A 19,421-nucleotide genomic window follows, 5' to 3' on the forward strand; every position below is an offset into this window, starting at 1 on the left:
CCTCCTCAAGACTACAGGGTGGAAAGAGTTGTGCAACTCTCAGGATGAGAGGACAGAGCGCAGGCACACACACACAAGCACAGGCACACACAGACACAGACACAGACACGCAGGCACAGGCACATGCACAGGCACAGGCACAGGCACAGACACAGACATGCAGGCACAGGCTCAGGCACACAGGCTCAGGCTCAGGCACACACAGACACAGACACAGGCACAGGCACAGGCACAGGCACAGGCACAGACACGCACACGCACAAACACAGGCACAGGCACAGACACACAGGTACAGGAAGAGACACAGACACAGACACACACACACAGGCACACACACACACACACCCACAGGACTTTGAATCGTGTCTAAAAATATCGCGAATTTCGTCTAAAATCTGTCAGTGACAACTGACGTATGAATGTGATTGTAAACGTGTAAAAGCACAAGGAAAGGCGCTGGACCCAGGTGTCAGGTGACAGGTCTAAATTATTGTACCGTAGTCTCCGCTCAGGCGTGGTGTGTTTCCTGGGGGGCGCTACAGGGCATTCTGGTTGAAGTGGAAGGATGGGAAGGTTGGGACGGACGGTCCAACAGCTGGGAATGCCCGAACCCTGTCTGTCTATCCCCCACCACATTACAGAAGAGCGATGGGGCCGTCATCCGACTAAAGCCCCCTGGATACTGCAGCATTTAGCATTCAATTAAAGTCTGGACTCTGGGCTAACACGGAGCCTTTACAGTACGATAGGATAAAACCACAGATGACTAGACACTGGAATCTGTTTACACGGTTTATAAATGGGCTTTTTTTTGGATCTCGCTTTTGATTTTCACTTTGAAGAAGGGGGTATTATTGCTCTAGTCATCAGGCGTAGAGGAGCTGCTGATGACTCTACCACCTGGAGACAGACAGAGTCAGCTCTGCTCTGGCACGCCGGCGCGAGGTATTAAACGTATAAATCATAATGTGGCACAACCGTGGCCTATTGGTCGTGACTGGAGGAACAGCTGAACAATGTTTAACTGATTGTCAGAGACCTAAAATGGTGCAGGCAGGCAGGCAGGCAGGCCTGAGGTAAAGGAGTCTTGTAAGAAGAAGAACCGTTTACTAAAAACACGACCAGGAAGTCGTCGTCTGACACTGACATTGCTGTCGGTCAGTCGGTCGGTCGATCCGGTCTAAAGCGGTCCGCGTGTCGAAACAGGAGAGGTAAAAATATCCGAATGGTGTTAGTTATCAGTCCTCAATGGAGGAATGTTCACTATGCCTGGCTGTGTTTATCAGAGAGACACGGGGATGTTGAGAGGGGGGGGGTGACCGCCTGTATGCCCAAGGACTACCGCCGCTCGCTAGGCCAGCCAGCTACGCCAGCCAGCTACGCCGTTGGGGCAGGCGGTGTTTGGCGTGCGGGCGGGTGTGTGACTGCGGAGCGTCAGACCCACCTGCCTTCCTGCACACGGCCTCGTAGAGCGCACGCTGGCTGCTGGACACCGCGCCGTTGGCCACGCCCTCTGAGGAGGTCTGTCTGTGGGCAGAGACAAGAGATAAGAGGAGAGAGTGAACATTAGTGACTGACTGAACATTAGTGAGTGTGTGTGTGTGTGTGTGTGTGTGTGAGAGGAGGTCTGTGAGATAAGGAGAGAGACTGAACATTAGTGACTGAACATTAGTGAGTGTGTGTGTGTGTGTGTGTGTGTATGTGTGTGTTAGGAGGTCTGTCTGTGGGCAGAGACGCGATAAGGAGAGCGAGAGGCTGAACATTAGTGAGTTACTGAACATTAGCCCTGGCTGAGAGGAAGATATGGTCACATGCCGTTTCCAGTCCATAGGACCCATTTATTATTTATTATACATTTACATTTTTGCCATTTAGCAAGCGCCTTTATCCAAAGCGACTTGCAACAAATACATGTGTCTAAGTAAGTGAATCATCTATCCACCAGTCATCATAAGAAAAAGTTATCCATGCCATGACCAGGGGCCATTGGCAACACCCATAATTGTGTACTGTACTCAACCGCCGTAGACTGAAGAGTGAAGACCCATCTCTTCAGGCTACACCTTGATTTTCCCTCCTAAAGACCTCTTCACCCCCCCCCCCACCCCACCTGTGTACAGTTCCTCTACTGTTAATAATAATAAAATACTTTCATTGCCTTACAGTAGTACTGTACACACTCAGACACAGTTACCATGGTAACATTGGGACCAGTGGTTCAGACGTGTGTATGTGGGTGTGTGTGTTTGTGTGCGTGTGTGCGTGACGGGGCATCTCCAAGCAGTAGAAATGTACAGCAGGCCGGTGGTTTTAGCCTTACGTATATGTAAGGCTCTCCGATTCCTGGGGGTGCACATACAGGAGGACCTGTCCTGGAGGACCAACACAGCAGCCATCATCAAGAAGGCACAACAGTGGCTCTACTTCCTGAGAGTCCTCAGGAAATACCACCTCAGACAGGAGCTGCTTGTGACCTTCTACCGCTGCAGTGGAGAGAATCCTCACCTACTGCATTTGCGTGTGGTTCTCCAGCTGCACAGCCGCAGAGAGGAAAGCGCTACAGAGAGTCGTGAGATCGGCCCAGAAGATCATCGGCGCCCCCCCCTCCCCTCTCTGGAAGAGCTGTACAACACACGCTGCCTCAGGAAGGCCTCCAAGATCTCCAGGGTCCCATCCCACCCTGGGAACGAACACTTTGTTCGGCTGCGCTCAGGCAGGCGGTTCAGGACCATGTTCGCACGGACAAATAGACTGAAGCTCAGCTTCTACCCTAGGGCCATTCAGGCCCTGAACACAGCAAAGACCTAGGTTCTAGGCCCTGGACAATCTAGACAATTTGATGGCAGCTACTAGATTGTAAACATAAGTGCAATATTGAAATACAACTGTGAACATTTCAAACCTGCTAACTGCGACACTTTAAATGAATGTGCAAAAATACTATGTGCAATATGACAACCCTTGTGTACTGTACATAAGGTTCAGACACAGGAAAAAGTTAGGATATTTATAGCATAGCATAGAGTACAGCACAGTGTTTTATTGTATAGTAGTATAGTATAGTGTAGTGTACATAGCCTTTATTTATGTAAACCAGCTCTTTTCCCTTTTTTATTTTACCCTTGGACCTCTTGTTTTTTAGTCTTTTTTCCCAGCACCAGGGGAGCCCCCCCTCCTAAATTTCGTTGTATGGTACCTGTACTGTATTAATGACAATAAAGACCATTCATTCATTCATTCATATGCTGTCTGTGTGTGTCTGTGTGTGTGTGTGTGTGTGTGTGTGTGTGTGTGTGTGTGTGTGTGTGTGTGTGCTATGCTGTCTGTGTGCTAGCCATAGGCGCTAGTAGCTCTCTCCAGAGGTCAAGGGTTTACTGAGTGCTTTTCATGAGCCATTGTACACACACACACACACACACACACACACACACACACACACACACACACACACACACACACACATTCCTGTCCCATAGTAGCTGTCCTGGATGACGCGCCTCCAACCCTGACGTTGCAGCCCAGTTCTGTGGCTGGTGAGGCTAGCTGAGAGCTGACAGGGTTGTGTGGTGTTTACAGAGTGTGTGTGTGTGTGTCAGACACTGAAATAGAGAAGTTGTTAAGACAGGCAGGTCCCCTTGTGGCTGACACAGTGCTGTGTGTACCAGTCATGTGGATCAGGATACAAATGACAAACCCATGCAACAATTTCCAACCGCAAAGTTCAACATGGAACTGGGATCCCACAACAGAAAACACTACAACTCTCTCTGTGACTCTCTCACATAAGCAGGCTGCACAGGGAGAACTTGTGTGTGTGTGTGTGTGTGTGTGTGTGCGTGTGTGCGTGTGGACGTGCATGTGTGTGTGTGTATGCGTGTATGGTGGTGTGTGTGTGTGTGTGTGTGTGTGTGTGTGTGTATGTGTGTATGTGTGTGTGTTTAGCTGGGCACTACCAGCCCTGTGTGTGTGTGTGTGCATGCGTGTATGTATGCACGTGTTTATGCGTGTGTGTGTGTGTGTGTGTGTGTGTGTCAGTATGCGCGTGTGCGTGTGCCTGTGTGTGTACACAGCGTCTCAGAATAAGCCATTATGGTCTGTTAGCAGGGCGTCCCACAGACCTGTAACTCTATACATTAAATCTGTTAAGCATTTTAAGTGGCGGGAACAATAAATAAAGCTTAGCTGGTATTAACCTCTCGCCCCATAACAGCGGCCTGCCAAAGCAGCATTAACGAGGTAATGAGGGCGCACACTACACACTGCTTCCTTGTAGGGGGGGGTGTGGGGTGGGGGACGACGACACAGCACAGTTGTTCTTTCATAGCATTACACAACGAACCAATAGGAATGGCCCACTTTAAAGAAAGGACATTACACAACCACCACCACCAATAGGGATGGCCCACTTAAGAGAGAGCGTGGTGGTACTAGAACTCGAACAGGAAGCGAGCCGCCGCCTTTCGTATTTGTTAGAAAACTTGACCTCTGGGGTTCACATCTCTCTTCCCTGGTCAACATTCCCCTCCCTCCCTCACTCACTCCCTCACTCCCTCCCTCCCTCCCTCCCTCGTCTCTCCACGCCGGCCGCCTCCGCGGTGAGAAAGGGTTGGCTAGGCTGAACGTGTGTGTTCAGGTACGGTAGTTTCTGCTCACATTCAAATGGTAAAATAAATGGACTGACTTATATAGCGCCTTATTCCAAAGCGCTTTACAACGGCCTCTCACTCACTCATTCGTTCACACACACATTCACACACGGCGGCAAGCTACCATGCAAGGCGCCGGCCCGCTCATTGGGAGCAATTTGGGGTTCAGCATCTGGCCCAAGGACACTTCGACATGTGGCCAGCGGGGATTGAACCGCCGATCTGCCGACCTTGTGATCATTAGACGCCGGCTGTACCACAGCCGGTTGGAATGTGGTTGTCTACGGGTTGTATCCGTTTGTGTACATACAGTACGTAGGTATCTAGCATTTCTTTATGGGGTGGGCTGTGGCTCAGGAGGTAGAGGCGGCGTCTAATGATCGCAAGGTCGATGGGTTTGGAGGTTTCGATCCCCGGCTCCTCCTGTCCACGTGTCTAGGTGTCCTTGTGTACACTGAACCCCAAATTGCTCCCAACGAGCGGGCCGGTGCCTTGCAAGGTAGCTTGGCTGCCATCGGTGTGTGAATGTGTGTGTGAACGGGTGAATGAGAGGCCATTGTAAAGGTAAAGCGCTTTGGAATAACTGCAGTCCATTTCTTTATGTTATTTGGATTTGGTTTAACCGAGAGGGGATTTCGAGTTTGACTATAAACAGAAACAGTTTGGCAGCGTTGTGTGTGTGTGTGTGTGTGTGTGTGTGTGTGTGTGTGTGTGTGTATAGTGTCATGTGAAAGTTCCCTCCGTTCCTCCGGCTGAATCTAATAGGGAGAGAAGGCAGCGAGCAGCGAGAGTCTGACATTAATGGCGCTGCTGTAATTGTCACCCTATTAGTAATGCCATACGACAGGCCTGCGTTTCCGTGGCTACAGCTGCGAAACTAGCCAAGGCTCGCAAACAAAATACCAAACACACCCCGTTTGTTTGTGTTACAAATTGCTCCTTTCAAATCTGTACACTGAAGTCATAGCGAGTCTGAGGGGCCATGCAGTCTCTCTTAGGTCTGGTCTACCATGGGATGTCGGTTGGTAGACATTTGAGAGTCAAAGCCTGACTGGACGACGTGTCACAGCTGAAAACTGTTGGGTAAGGCTGGTAGAGCTTGAGATTGGGTTTATAGTACATACAGTACACTCACCGAACACTTTTAGGAACTCTTAGGAACTATCCTAATACTGGGGTAGGGCCTTCCCTTTCAGCTCTCAAAACAGTTCCTCAGTTCTTCATTGCATTGATTCTGACAAGATGTCGGAAACATTCCTTTGAGATTCCGGTCCACGATGACACGATTGCATCACGCGAAATTCCTGCAGGTGCACTTTTTTTTCAAGCTGTGAATCTCCCTCCCAATCGACCACATCCCGAAGGATTCAGATCCGGTAGATCTGGGAAAAGGCAGACGAAGAAGAACACTGAACTCACTGAACTCATGTTCGTGAAACCGGTTTGAGCCGACTTTTTGCTTTGTGTCACGGTGCATTATCATGCAGGAAGTAGCCATTAGAAGATGGGGTACATTGTTGGCCATGAAGTGATGCGCATGGTCAGCAACGATACTCAAATAGGTTTTGGCATTCAAAGCGATGATTGATTGTGTTCCTAATAAAGTGTTCGGTGAGTGTATACTGTATGCGGAAAAGAATGCGTTTTTGTTCAGAGCCATTGAGCTTAGTCTTGGCGTCCGAGTTCCTCTCTCTCTCTCTCTCTCTCTCTCTCTCTCTCTCTCTCTCTCTCTCTCTCTCTCTCTCTCTCTCTCTCTCTCTCTCTCTCTCTCTCTCTCTCTCTCGTAGATAGCTCACAAAGGCAGTCATCCTTGTGGAAACCGAGCCAAGCCCATTTGGTTCTTCTGGTCTGGTCATCAATTAAAATGTAAGGAGACAGAAAAACAAATGCTGACTAATGCTGACAAGTCCGCCCAATCAGTGGACTCAACTGTAGTAGGCATTTCCTGATGATGTTCCGCTCTGATTGGCTGGCAGCCCGAGCTGGTGGGTTCCAGTGAAAGGATGATTCTCCATCTTCCCAGCCCTGAGACAGAGAGGAGACACTCTGGCTGCCCCAACAGAAAGAGAGAAAGAAGAAACTAGCCCCTCCCGAACCCCCCAAAAAACGGGCCCTAATCTCGATCGTTACTATTCACTTTCCGTTCTCAAACAAAACCGTGAAACTCGAATGTCGTTTGCAGATCATCAGATTAAAAAAATACAAAAGACCAACTGTTGAAGGTCGTCAAAAAGCTAGGAGTTGTCCTGAAGGAAAAACAGCAAAGCAAAGCGAGGGGAAAGCAGCAACATTTGGAGATAAGTATAAAACCTGGACATGAGTTCAACAGCTGGCTTTTGGGACGGGGGGTGTTAGAACTATATAACCTTGCACATTTCCTACTACCTCCGGTACACTGCTTCCATTATAGAGAGGAATGGGTTTGCTCGGGCTGCATTTTCAGACACGTCGTAACCAAGGTATTGGGTTGCCCCCCCCCCCCAAAAAAAAAAAACGAGTCTGAAATAAAGGGAAGCAACACATTATCCATTGTCTGTGAACAATCATCTCCTCTTTTTTCTTCAGACAAGAGATTTACTTTCTCTCCTTCTCTCTCTTTCTCTCTCTCGTTCTTGCTTTTTCTCTCCCTCTCCCTCCTCCTCCTCCTCCTCCTCCTCCTCTCTTTATTCTTTCTTTTCGTTGTTTCCATCAGTGCATTTTTGGTCTGGAAGCTTCCGTTTTTCCCACACTCTCCCCTGTCACACCAGCCGACCGCAAGAATGCAGGACAGTGAGGAGTGTGAGGGGGAGTGTGAGGAGTGTGAGGAGTGTGAGGAGTGTGAGGAGTGTGAGGGGGAGTGTGAGGAGTGTGAGGAGTGTGAGGAGTGTGAGGGGGAGGGGGAGGAGTGTGAGGACAGTGAGGAGTGTGAGGAGTGTGAGGAGGAGTGTGAGGACAGTGAGGAGTGTGAGGACAGGGAGGAGTGTGAGGACAGTGAGGAGTGTGAGGAGTGTGAGGAGGAGTGTGAGGACAGTGAGGAGTGTGAGGGGGAGTGTGAGGAGTGTGAGGAGTGTGAGGAGGAGTGTGAGGGGGAGTGTGAGGACAGTGAGGAGTGTGAGGGGGAGTGTGAGGACAGTGAGGAGTGTGAGGAGGAGTGAGGGTGAGTGTGAGGAGTGTGAGGAGGAGTGTGAGGAGTGTGAAGAGTGTGAGGACAGTGAGGAGTGTGAGGAGTGTGAGGGGGAGTGTGAGGAGTGTGAGGGGGAGTGTGAGGAGTGTGAGGAGTGTGACGAGTGTGAGGAGGAGTGAGGGTGAGTGTGAGGAGTGTGAGGAGTGTGAGGAGGAGTGTGAGGAGTGTGAGGAGGAGTGTGAGGAGTGTGAGGAGTGTGAGGAGGAGTGTGAGGAGTGTGAGGAGTGTGAGGAGTGTGAGGAGTGTGAGGAGTGTGAGGGGGAGTGTGAGGAGAGTGAGGAGTGTGAGGAGGAGCGAGGGTGAGTGTGAGGGGGAGTGTGAGGAGTGTGAGGAGTGTGAGGAGGAGTGTGAGGAGTGTGAGGAGTGTGAGGAGGAGTGTGAGGGGGAGTGTGAGGACAGTGAGGAGTGTGAGGAGGAGTGTGAGGAGTGTGAGGAGTGTGAGGAGGAGTGTGAGGGGGAGTGTGAGGGGACTCTGGAATTCCGCATGCAGAGGGTAAACACGGACACTGCCAGGAAGGCACACACACACACACACACACACACACACACACACACAGAGGAGCAAACACAGCACACCTACCCTGGACTAACCTACCCTAGCTTACCCCCCCCCCCCTGCTGCCCTTAACTCTTTCCTGCCCTGCTCTCCCGCCCCACCTCCTCTCCCCTCCCCTCCCCTCCTCACCCCTCCTCACCTCTCCTCACCGCTCCCCTCCTCACCTCTCCTCACCCCACCACCTCTCCCCTCCCCTCCCCTCCTCTCCCCTCCCCTCCTCACCTCTCCTCACCCCACCACCTCTCCCCTCCCCTCCTCTCCTCTTCTCACCCCTCCCCACCTCTCCTCCCCTCCTCTCCTCACCCCACCTCTCCCCACCCCTCCCCACTTCACCACTCCCCACCTCTCCCCACCCCTCCGCTCCCCATCCCTCTCCTCCCCTCCCCACCTCTCACAGCCCAGCTCCTTACCCAGGCCAGGCCTTCTCTGTCCTCCCCCAGCTCCTTACCCAGGCCAGGCCCTGTCCTCCCCCTCTCCTCCCCCTCTCCTCCCCCAGTCCTTACCCAGGGCAGGCCCTGTCCTCCCCCTCTCCTCCCCCAGTCCTTACCCAGGCCAGGCCCTGTCCTCCCCCTCTCCTCCCCCAGTCCTTACCCAGGCCAGGCCCTCTCTGTCCTCCCCCTCCTCCTTACCCAGGCCAGACCCTGTCATCCCCCTGTCCTCCCCCAGTCCTTACCCAGGCCAGGCCCTCTCTGTCCTCCCCCAGTCCTCCCCCAGTCCTTACCCAGGCCAGACCCTGTCCACTCCCTCCTCCTTACCCAGTCCTCCCCCTGTCCTCTTTACCCAGGCACTGTCGTCCCCCAGTCCTTACCCAGTCTTACCCAGGCCAGGCCCTCTCTGTCCCCGCCCAGTCCTTACCCAGGCCCTCTCTGTCCTCCTGCAGGCCAGGCCCTGTCCTCCCCCTGTCCTCCCCCAGTCCTTACCCAGTCTTACCCAGGCCAGGCCCTCTCTGTCCTCCCCCAGTCCTCACCCAGGCCAGGCCCTGTCCTCCCCCTGTCCTCCCCCTGTCCTCCCCCAATCCTTACCCAGGCCAGGCCCTGTCCTCCCCCTGTCCTACCCCAGTCCTTACCCAGGCCCTCTCTGTCCTCCCCCAGTCCTTACCCAGGCCAGGCCCCGTCCTCCCCCTGTCCTCACCCTGTCCTCCCCCTGTCCTCCCCCAGTCCTTACCCAGGCCAGGCCCCGTCCTCCCCCAGTCCTTACCCAGGCCAGGCCCTCTCTGTCCCCACAGCCTGGCCGGGCGAGAGAGGAGCCCTCCTCCTCCGCCACAGCAGCCATGTGCTTTAAACAAACAAGCAGCCCCCCATCACCCCATCACAGAGGTCGGCCATTGTTGTGTAATTTGGCCAGATGTCGGGTAATAAAGTCATACTGCAGCGTGGGAAACAGATGGCAGTTTGAGGCCTCGCACTCTCCTTTTTCTCCTCTCTCTCTCTCTCCTCCCTCCTCCTCTCCCAACTTCTTTCTTTCTTTCACTCCCCCTCTCTCTCACCCTCTCTCTCTCTCTTTCTCTCTCTATGTTTCCCCCCTCTCCTCCCCTCTTCTTCTTCTGTGTTAATCTCCAAACAAAACAAGAGTTTAAACGGCCGCTCATAATAACTAAAACGGGGGGCCCCGGCGTTGAACCGCATTCTGTTTACTGAGCTGAGGCTAGAGAAATCAGCCGCTGGGGTGAAGAGCGGTTGTTTACGCTTACGGAGGCTGATACAGCCCCCGGGGGTGGTGGGGGGACTGGGGGGGTGACTGGGGGCACGTACACAGCAGTCTAACTCTCATTAACCACCACCGCCGCCGCCACTTCCTCTTGACCTCCGCTGATACTCGCACCCTGGTTCACCCCTCTTGCTAGCTAGCGTACCCAGAGCTACCACTCTGGGAGCCCCTTACACAACCCCCGTTCCCCGCATTCTTTCCATGATGATCCAGTCGAGCAGCACACAAGTCAAGTCAGCGGTTAATAACAAACGTACAGTCGTACAGTCACAGAGGGTTGAAGAGAGAGCGGTGGTGGTCAAACGCTCCGGTGGCGGTGTGGAGTGAAAAGCGTGGTAGTGGTAGCAGAGGCAGAGACAGAGACAGAGACAGAGACAGAGGCAGAGACAGAGACAGTGACAGAGACAGAGACAGAGGCAGAGACAGAGACAGTGACAGAGACAGAGGCAGAGACAGTGACAGAGACAGAGGCAGAGGCAGAGGCAGAGAGACAGAGGCAGAGACAGAGACAGAGGCAGAGGCAGAGACAGAGACAGAGACAGTGACAGAGACAGAGACAGAGGCAGAGACAGAGGCAGAGACAGAGGCAGAGACAGAGGCAGAGACAGAGGCAGAGGCAGAGACAGAGACAGAGACAGAGACAGAGACAGAGGCAGAGACAGAGACAGAGGCAGAGAGAGAGACAGAGAGAGAGACAGAGGCAGAGAGAGAGACAGAGACAGAGGCAGAGAGAGACAGAGGCAGAGACAGAGACAGAGGCAGAGGCAGAGACAGAGGCAGAGACAGAGACAGAGACAGAGACAGAGGCAGAGACAGAGACAGAGGCACAGACAGAGACAGAGACAGAGGCAGAGACAGAGACAGAGACAGAGAGACAGAGGCAGAGGCAGAGAGAGAGACAGAGACAGAGGCAGAGACAGAGACAGAGGCACAGACAGAGACAGAGACAGAGGCAGAGACAGAGACAGAGACAGAGAGACAGAGGCAGAGGCAGAGAGAGAGACAGAGGCAGAGACAGAGACAGAGGCAGAGGCAGAGGCTCCCAGGTCTTACGCAGGGTTCCCACACCTTCTGAAGCACCTTTCAAGCACCTTTCAAGGACTTATAAGACTCAATTCTCTCAAATTCAAGGACCCAACACAGGATAGTTTGAGACAGAATTAGTTGACGAGCTGAGTAAATTATTTTTGAATATATACATTTTTTTACAGAGAGAGAGAGGGGAATTCAAGCACTTTCAATGACCCGTGTCTATTTTCAAAAACTTTTAAGACCTTGATTTATTTTTCTCAAATTCACAAACGTTCAAGGATTTCAAGGACCTGTGGAAACCCTGCTTACTTGTTGAGGCGCTGGGTGGCTGTCTTCCTGACCAGGCCCTCCCGGGTGCTGCTGGGGGGTTTGGGGGTGAGGCCGGGGGGGCCGGCGCGGCCACAGGGGAGGCTGTGGTTGAGGCTGTGGTGGTGGAGGAGGCGGCCTGGGGGGGGGGGCACCGGGGGGCCGGAGGAGGAGGAGAAGCCTGGAGGAGGAGGGGGAGCCTGGGGCCGGGGGGGGGGCCGTCGCCGGGTAGGGGGGGGTCCCCAGGGTCTGACCTGCTAACAGGGCCTGGGAGAAAGCAGAGGACACACACACACACACACACGCACACACGCACAGAAACGCACACACACACAGAAACAGACACACACACACACACACACACACACACACACACACAGAAACGCACACACACACACACACACACACACATGTTTACACAGCGTTCAAGGAAGACATCATCATCTGGAAAGGTCCTGACAACAGTGTAAAGTGACTGTTGTTATAATACAATTCCTCTACTGTTCCTCTAGCATCACGACTGCCAACGGCCCCTGGTCCCTAGCAGAGATTTGTTTCTCTTATCGTGACTGATGTCTAGATGATTCACTTACTTTTAGACAAATGTACTTGTTGTACGAAGTCTCTTCGGATAAAGGCGTCTGCTAAATGTCTAAAAAAGTAAAATGTAAATGTAGGCCCAAGGAAAGTTAGGACAATGTCATATTCTGCATATCTATTAATAAGACCATTAATTTCCCTTCCCCAAACAGAGTACCTTCCCAACATGAATACCCGAATGAATCATAATGACGCCTGAACTGATAGCGTGTAAGGCGAGTGTTTGGAGTGTTTACACTCTGACACCAAGGAGTGGAGAGAGTGAAAGGGTTAAAACACAAACCACGACCTGGTTTGACCTCTGCAGAAACCAAGCCCTGCCTCTCTCAGGTTCACGTGAGGCGAAATATCCACAGTGTCAAAAAAGACGAATACATCAATTAACATTTTGAAAATAAATGCCATCCTTTATCAAAACATGCTCCGCATATTTTCGAAAAGTTGGACGCCGCACGGATGTGAGAAATTCTTCACATTTCAAACTTGTTTAGACAAGAATTTTTTTCTTTCTTTTTTTAAAGACCTTAAAGGACGCGGTAAACAAAATGTTCCTCCTCCTCCCTGACATAATATTTAAGAGCTACTGTTCACCGGGGGTTGCTTGTGTTGCTGGGGGGGGGGGGAGTGGAAGGGGGGGGGGGGAACACTTCACGGACATTCCTTCCACGTCTCATGTCCGTGCTATTTTCTCCGCCACTTTATATATCTATCTAACAAGCTAATGGTTTTTCAGCTTCCCGAGCTGAAGAGATTTTCAAAGCGCCCGGCAGCGTGACAGGGAATATTTGGATGTAATTTCTGTGTTGATAAATGAGAAGCTGAGTTTCCAGGTTGGAGGGTCTGAGGCTGCGCTGCAGCGAGCAGGGCCAGGGAGGGCACCTTTCTACGCCTGCCAGGTGGCCCGGGGCCAAGCCTGTAGAGGAGCCGAGGAGTCTGCACCCAGTAACTGGAACACAGTAGAGCACCGGAACAGCCCTCCAACTCTCTCTCTCTCTCTCTCTCTCTCTCACACACTCTCACTCACACACACTCACAGGCATGCAAACACACACACAGGCATGCAAACACACACACACTCACACACACACACACACAGGCATGCAAACACACACACACACAGGCATGCAAACACACACACGCGCACACACACACACACACACACACACACACACACACACACACAGGCATGCAAACACACTCACACAGGCGTGCAAACACTCACACACAGACACACACACACACACACACAGGCATGCAAACACACACACCCATGCCCCCACCCATCCACCCACTCACATATACATACACACACACACACACACACCCATGCCCCCACCCATCCATCCATCCACCCACACACATACATACAGTTTTTTGTATTCAGTTAAGCCAAATAATTCTCCGGTAAAAGGCGCACAGAGCACGCGAGGTGAGTGCAGGGATGTGGAGCGTGGTTTGTTTCAATAAGAAAAACCCCAGATCCAAACCCCTCTAAGGATCTTTCACGTGTCATTACAGAGCAGGGTCTGAGCATTGACGAAGGATTCTCTCTCAGCCAATGGAAGGACACACGTTCTCTAGAGTTTTTATTTATTTATTGGGCGAGTTCCTTTACTCCTTCCGAACCCGCCTGAACCCCCCGATGGAGCGATGGAGCCCTCAGGCCTTGGAACACACACACACACACACACACACATACACACATACACACATACACACATACACACATACACACATACACACATACACACATACACACATATACACACACACACACACACACACACACACAGGCCTTGGAACACACACGGAAAAGCTGCAGCAGCGTTTCAGGGCGTCCGGCCGACTCCCCGCTCAGGCCAAGCTGGCGAAGGAAAGAGATCCTGAGGAACCCGTGACCGAGCGATCTGGATCAGGGAAGAAGAGGAGGAGGAGGAGGAGGAGGAGGAGGAGAAGAGGGGATTTCAGGGGGGGGAGGGTTCCCTGATTGGTTGGATTGGATGGTGGACGGTGAGTCAGGGGGCGCGCAGAGAGTCAGGGCCTCCCATGAGCGTGAGCTCAGTAAAAAAACGGGCCGTTTTGGGGTTTTGTGAGGGGGGGGGGGGGGCAGGAGAACTGTAGGTTCCGGTAGTCTCTCTCTTGCGGCGGGGTCCGTTCACGGGCACATGATTAGATTACACTACACACACCCAATTAGATTAGGATTAGAATAGATTCACCACGTTGTTGTCATTGCATTGAGTCGAGTACAACAAAATGTGTTTTTTTGTGTGTTTTTTTTGCTCCAGGCACCACAGGGTCACAGCCGTAGTCAGAGCCCCCTCCAATTAACGCTGCGAACCATTTCCTGCAATTTAGCGTCGAGCAATCAAGAAGAGGGAGAGAGAGACGGTCCCCGGGTCCCCCCGCCCTCCTGCCCTACTACCTGGGAACCTGGGTGTACGCTGCGGGCACTGCGGTGGTGGTGGGAGGGGCTTGGTGAACCCGTGAACTGTGTTCAATCAGAGCGCCTGGCGATGAGTGGGGAGGGGAGAGGAGGGGAGGAGGGGGGAGGGGAGGGGGTCGGACGAGGGGAGGGGAGGCTGTGAGGATCACTTTCACAGAGAGCCTTGCGTAACCGAGCCGGCCCGGGCCAAGAAAAATATCACCTCAATTGCATTAATTAGGGCCCAACCTCGACCCCAGAAAACCATGACGTGAGACTGCAACTGCATTACTCAGGCCGGGAGAGAGAGGAAGAAAGAATGAGCGCATCCAATCATCCGACCGCCCTGACGGAGCCCCACAGTCGCCCTCTCCAGCCTCGCCGTCTCTCCCTCCTGTCTCCCCCCTGTCCCCCCCCCGTCCATCCGTAGATGACTCTACAACAAACCCCCGCAAGATGAATAAACACACACTTCCTGTTCAGATCCCCTTTCAAAGTGAAAAACGTTAGAGAGAGAAAAACCTCAGAGAACCTATCTGTTTTCTCCCGACATTGTACGGTGTTGAATAACCCCCCGAGCGTTCGTTCCAATCTCCTCCAGGCGAAATCACATCTGTCACGACGAGCGGAGCGTGACTAACGGGTTTCGTAACGACAGTGTATAACGGTTTTTCAAGAGAGAAAGATTACGCTTTCTGAAAAAAAATGTTTTTAATGTTGTAATGGGAACGAAATGCAGGCTATAACATCTGATATGAAGTGTAAACGATGGTTTAAAGGTTGGTAATCCGCCGTAGGATCGCCACTGAGGCCTCCGTCAGTGCCCTTGTGGGCAGCAAGCCCCTGATTACTCACCTTCCAATAAAAGCACAGGCCACAAAAAAAACAAAAAACAGTTAGAACAAAGAGTTCTCTCTGCGGTGTGAGAACGTGTTGCTCGCTTTCAAGGAATGAGCTCCCAGGAAAAGATGTTCTCACTGGACCACCATTTTGTTTTCAGTTTGGTTTGGTTTGTGTCTGAAATTCCCAGAATAGCTTTCGCTCGTGTTAACATGATGAAGGCTCCCCTCTCTCTAAGTGGTGATGTAGGAGCTGTTTTGGACGGTATCACGGCTTATCAAAAACAAGCAGGTCTTTCTTTTTCTTTTCTTTCTTTTTTTTTACTTTTCTTTGTTTACTTTAGTGCCGGCATAAATTTACTTTGAGCAGGCCTAAAAGATGAGGGCTTCCTGACTCCTCGAGCTATAATTCAATAATCGTGCTCCAAATCCCTGCTAAGTGTTTACATCTACGCTTTATTTGAGTTAGAGTAGAACATCAAGGCAGGGGAAGGGAGAAATTGAAACATCTAGTGTTTCCCTGAGCCCCAATCAGAGAAAATCAAAGAAAAATGGTTTCGACACAAAAATCTGAACGCTGGTTCCAAGGACTGGATGGTGTGAGGTTTCCTGCCCAGTGGGAGAAGGAACAGGGGCGATACTTCAGAAGGGTTTCCAGTCTACAAATGAGCTTCTAGATGTAAGCCTGTGGTTCTCAGAGGGACAGGAGACAGGAGGTATTGGGATGAACAGTTCCAAGGAAGGCGGCCTACAGTAAACCACATCTTTATCTCTCACAACCTAAGACAGTTGGTGGTGACCTTTTAAACAAATTATATATATATATATATATATATATGTTTATAGGGCATTTATGCTTTATTGGGATAGAGACAGTAAAGATTGACAGGAAGGATGATGGAGGATGGTGAGAAAGAGAGGGGGGATGACATGAAGGATTAGTCGATCACCAGAATCGAACTAGGAACCCTGCGATTACGTGGCATGCGCCTTAGTGAACTATGCCAAACCCAGGCGCCCCTAACAGTTCTAAGGCAACCAACAGTAAACCTTTACCTCTCACAACCTGAGACACAGTTGGTGACAGTTGGTGACATATTGAGCTGTGACAACAACCCCTGCTGTGACAGAAAAGATACACCTTTTTCTCTAACAATCCCACTGCCACAACTTCCCTCATGTCCACGGTGCACTGCAAAAAGTAAATCTAAGTAAGATGAAATATCTTAAATCAAGGCCATAGTATATTATGCTTGTTTTTTTGTCTGACTGTACTAGTTTTAAGATATCTTTTACTCGTTTTAAGTTTTGAAATTTTGCTTATTTTTACGTAATTTCCCCCCCCATTTTTTTTCTTGATTTTGAGAGCTGACTTTTCGCAGTGTGAGAACAACCCCTGTGACAGAAGACACACCTTTTTCTCTAACAATCCCACTGCTGCCACCACTTCTGCCCTAAGATTTGTCACGGGTGCTAATTACAACACTCACCATTGTCTTTTATATAACATGGTTGGTTGGTCATCCTCGGAAATGAGGCGAAATTGGCAATGGTATCTGTTTATTTATAAGGCGCTGCTTGGGAATTTGCCACCGTACATTTCTTCTCTGTTAAGTCAGAATCTTGGCCCTTACCTCACCCGATCAAATAACTGGCTTACACTAAAGCTCCCCTGTATGTGTACAGAACATGTTAAGACTGCCTTTTTATTTGCTGCTCCACACTCCTGGAACCTGCTACAAAGCACTTTTAAAATAGACTCTCCCATCTATGGGTCAAGTCAAGGCAATGACTAGGGACCATTGCATATCTATTTTGCACCTGTTGATTGATCCATTGTGTTTTTGTTTTTTTATTGTTGCACTACGTATGTTCATGTATTTACTGTGTTGCAATATTTTTGTATATCCTGTACACTCGGCCCCCACTGAAAATGAGGGTCTCCCTCAGTGGTCCCAGAGTTGAAATAAAGGCTTGAAATAAAAATGAAAATGAAAAGTTCCCTCACGTCCACCTGAGGTGCTGTGGTGTCTCTGCGGGTCTCGCTCACCTGGTGGCGGGTGCGGCTGTGGTCCAGCAGCTGGCAGGACTGGAGCTTCTGCTGCTGGAGCTGCTGGATGGCGAACTGGAGCTGGTAGCTGCCCGGGGTGGGCTGGTAGCGCTGCTGGGGGCTCACCCCCGTCACCAGGCTGTAGGCACTCTGGGCCTCCCCCTCCCACAGGCCCTCCTCCTCTTTCACTGGCCTGTGGCTGTGACTGTAAGGGGGGGGGGGGGAGGTAGAGACGGTGGGGGGGAGGCAGAGAGGGTGTGGGGAGGGGGGGGGGGGGTAGAGACAGTGGAGGGGGGGTAGAGAGGGTGGGGCGCGGGCAGAGAGGGTGGGGGGGGTGAGGCGTTAGATGGACATGGTTACCTACCACTGCCTACCACCGCCGTTGTGTCCTTGAGCAAGGCACTTAACCCACCTGACTATGGCTGACCCTGTGTGCCTCGAGCCAAAAAGAAAAAAACATTTTGTTGTACTCTGTGCAATGACAAAAAGGTTGAATCTAATCTAATCTAACCTTACGGTTCTGCCTGCCTGCTTGCTAATCTAATCTTAAATGCATGTGAGTGATTGCTTGCTAACAGCTTAGGCAGAACTTTGAAGTCTAATTGAAGTCTGGAACTTAACATGATAAGATAGGGAGAGGGACAATGACCGCTTTGTCTTACGTTATTGTACGAAGGGAGAGAGGGGTGACAAGGGTAATGGTGTGTTTTAATAGGAAAGTCAATCAACAGTGATGAAAAACCTGGGAGGTCGCACGATGTCGATGAGGGTGAGCAGGCACGATCACGGTGGTGGGTCTCCTAGAGGCAGACAGTAGCTCTCCCCCCCCAAAAACCCAACACTCAAATATATAGATCAAAAACAACCTGAAAGTAAGAGTGTTTGTGCCACCTTTCTGTCAAAAAACACCACAAGTTAAACAATCCCTGATCCCCGCCTGACGCGTTGCCTGGAATACTACAACATCCAAATGTTCTCTCTGCTTCTGCGTCCCAGTGAGTCATGAGAGGAATTAACAACCATCTCTCCTCAGCATCAAGTCACTAGACCGTGCAAAACCAAGACGGAGATGTGGTATTAGCTGATTAACTGGCCCATTTCCCTCCACATGTTCGGTCGTAACAAACCGCGGGCGGGCGGCAAAGAAGAAGAAGAAGTCGAGGAGGAGGAGAGGAAAGAGATCACACAGTATCCCAGCATGCCGCTCTCCTCGACCACGCGGACGGAGGTGTCTCTTCCCCTGCCAAAGGCTGACCAATCACGGGAGCTGTATGCAGCGGGGGGAAGCAGCAAGACCCGTGGCCGAACATGAAAACATCACCTCCCGCCCCGCCGCGCTGGAAGCTTCACGTTCCATCCGCGTCACAAAGCCACAACCTGGAAAGCCGACCTTTGAACGCCTCCACGCGTCTGTAACTGGATTATCTCTCATTAGGACTAAAGCCTGTGTTTCAGCCTTTCGCCTTTTTGGCCCCCCACTAAAGGAGCAGGGGGGCGTCGGGCGTCAGGACTCCCCCCCTCACCGCCCCCCACCACCCCCGCACCCCCCCACCCCCCCAGAGCACAAGTTCAATGCAGAAATGTCTGTGAACGAGGCGAAAGCAATATCCCTTCAGCCAAAAATAATGCCATAAAGAGCAGCAGTGTGTGTAGGAAGCTGGGAGTAAAAGAAAAAAGAAAGAGAAAAAGAGAACGAGGGATAGAAGAAGAAGAGATAAAGATATGGAACCCCTCAGGGTCTCGTTTCGCAAAAAGAAAATGGAAACATTTCTCTGGTAATTTTTCCCATACTATGTAATAACACTAGCGCACCGCAAAGGGTTAAAGAAAATATTATCAGACTTTGAAATAATCACGATTCGGCCGGCCGAGGCATTTTTAGCACACACAACTGAGATAAGGTCTAAATATAGAATTCAATTAATCTTGGATAACAATGCCTGCTGCTGCGGGGGGAAATAATCCGGTGTCACTCACTCGCGCACACACACACACACACACACACACACACACACACACACACACACACACACAGGGCTGCATGGGAAATATTCCCACCCAGTGTAGCCAAACAGAGACACACAAGGGGGATGTGAA

At 51.2% G+C, this 19,421-nt stretch overlaps 1 protein-coding gene across 1 annotated transcript in view; it reads right to left on the reverse strand.

Moving 5' to 3' along the window:
- Window positions 1–19,421, reverse strand: part of ttll5 (tubulin tyrosine ligase-like family, member 5) — a gene marked incomplete at both ends in the record, with an annotated part of 93,488 nt that overhangs the window by 3,300 nt on the left and 70,767 nt on the right. The window contains 4 exons of the mRNA XM_080550420.1: window positions 1,445–1,527; window positions 11,414–11,527; window positions 11,622–11,677; window positions 17,325–17,523. Of these exons, the coding sequence (XP_080406546.1) occupies window positions 1,445–1,527; window positions 11,414–11,527; window positions 11,622–11,677; window positions 17,325–17,523 (452 nt within the window). The remainder of the gene's footprint in view (window positions 1–1,444; window positions 1,528–11,413; window positions 11,528–11,621; window positions 11,678–17,324; window positions 17,524–19,421) is intronic.

The sequence above is a fragment of the Nansenia antarctica genome, assembly GCF_963989245.1.
Source record: "Nansenia antarctica genome assembly, chromosome: 1".
NCBI lineage: Eukaryota > Metazoa > Chordata > Actinopteri > Argentiniformes > Microstomatidae > Nansenia > Nansenia antarctica.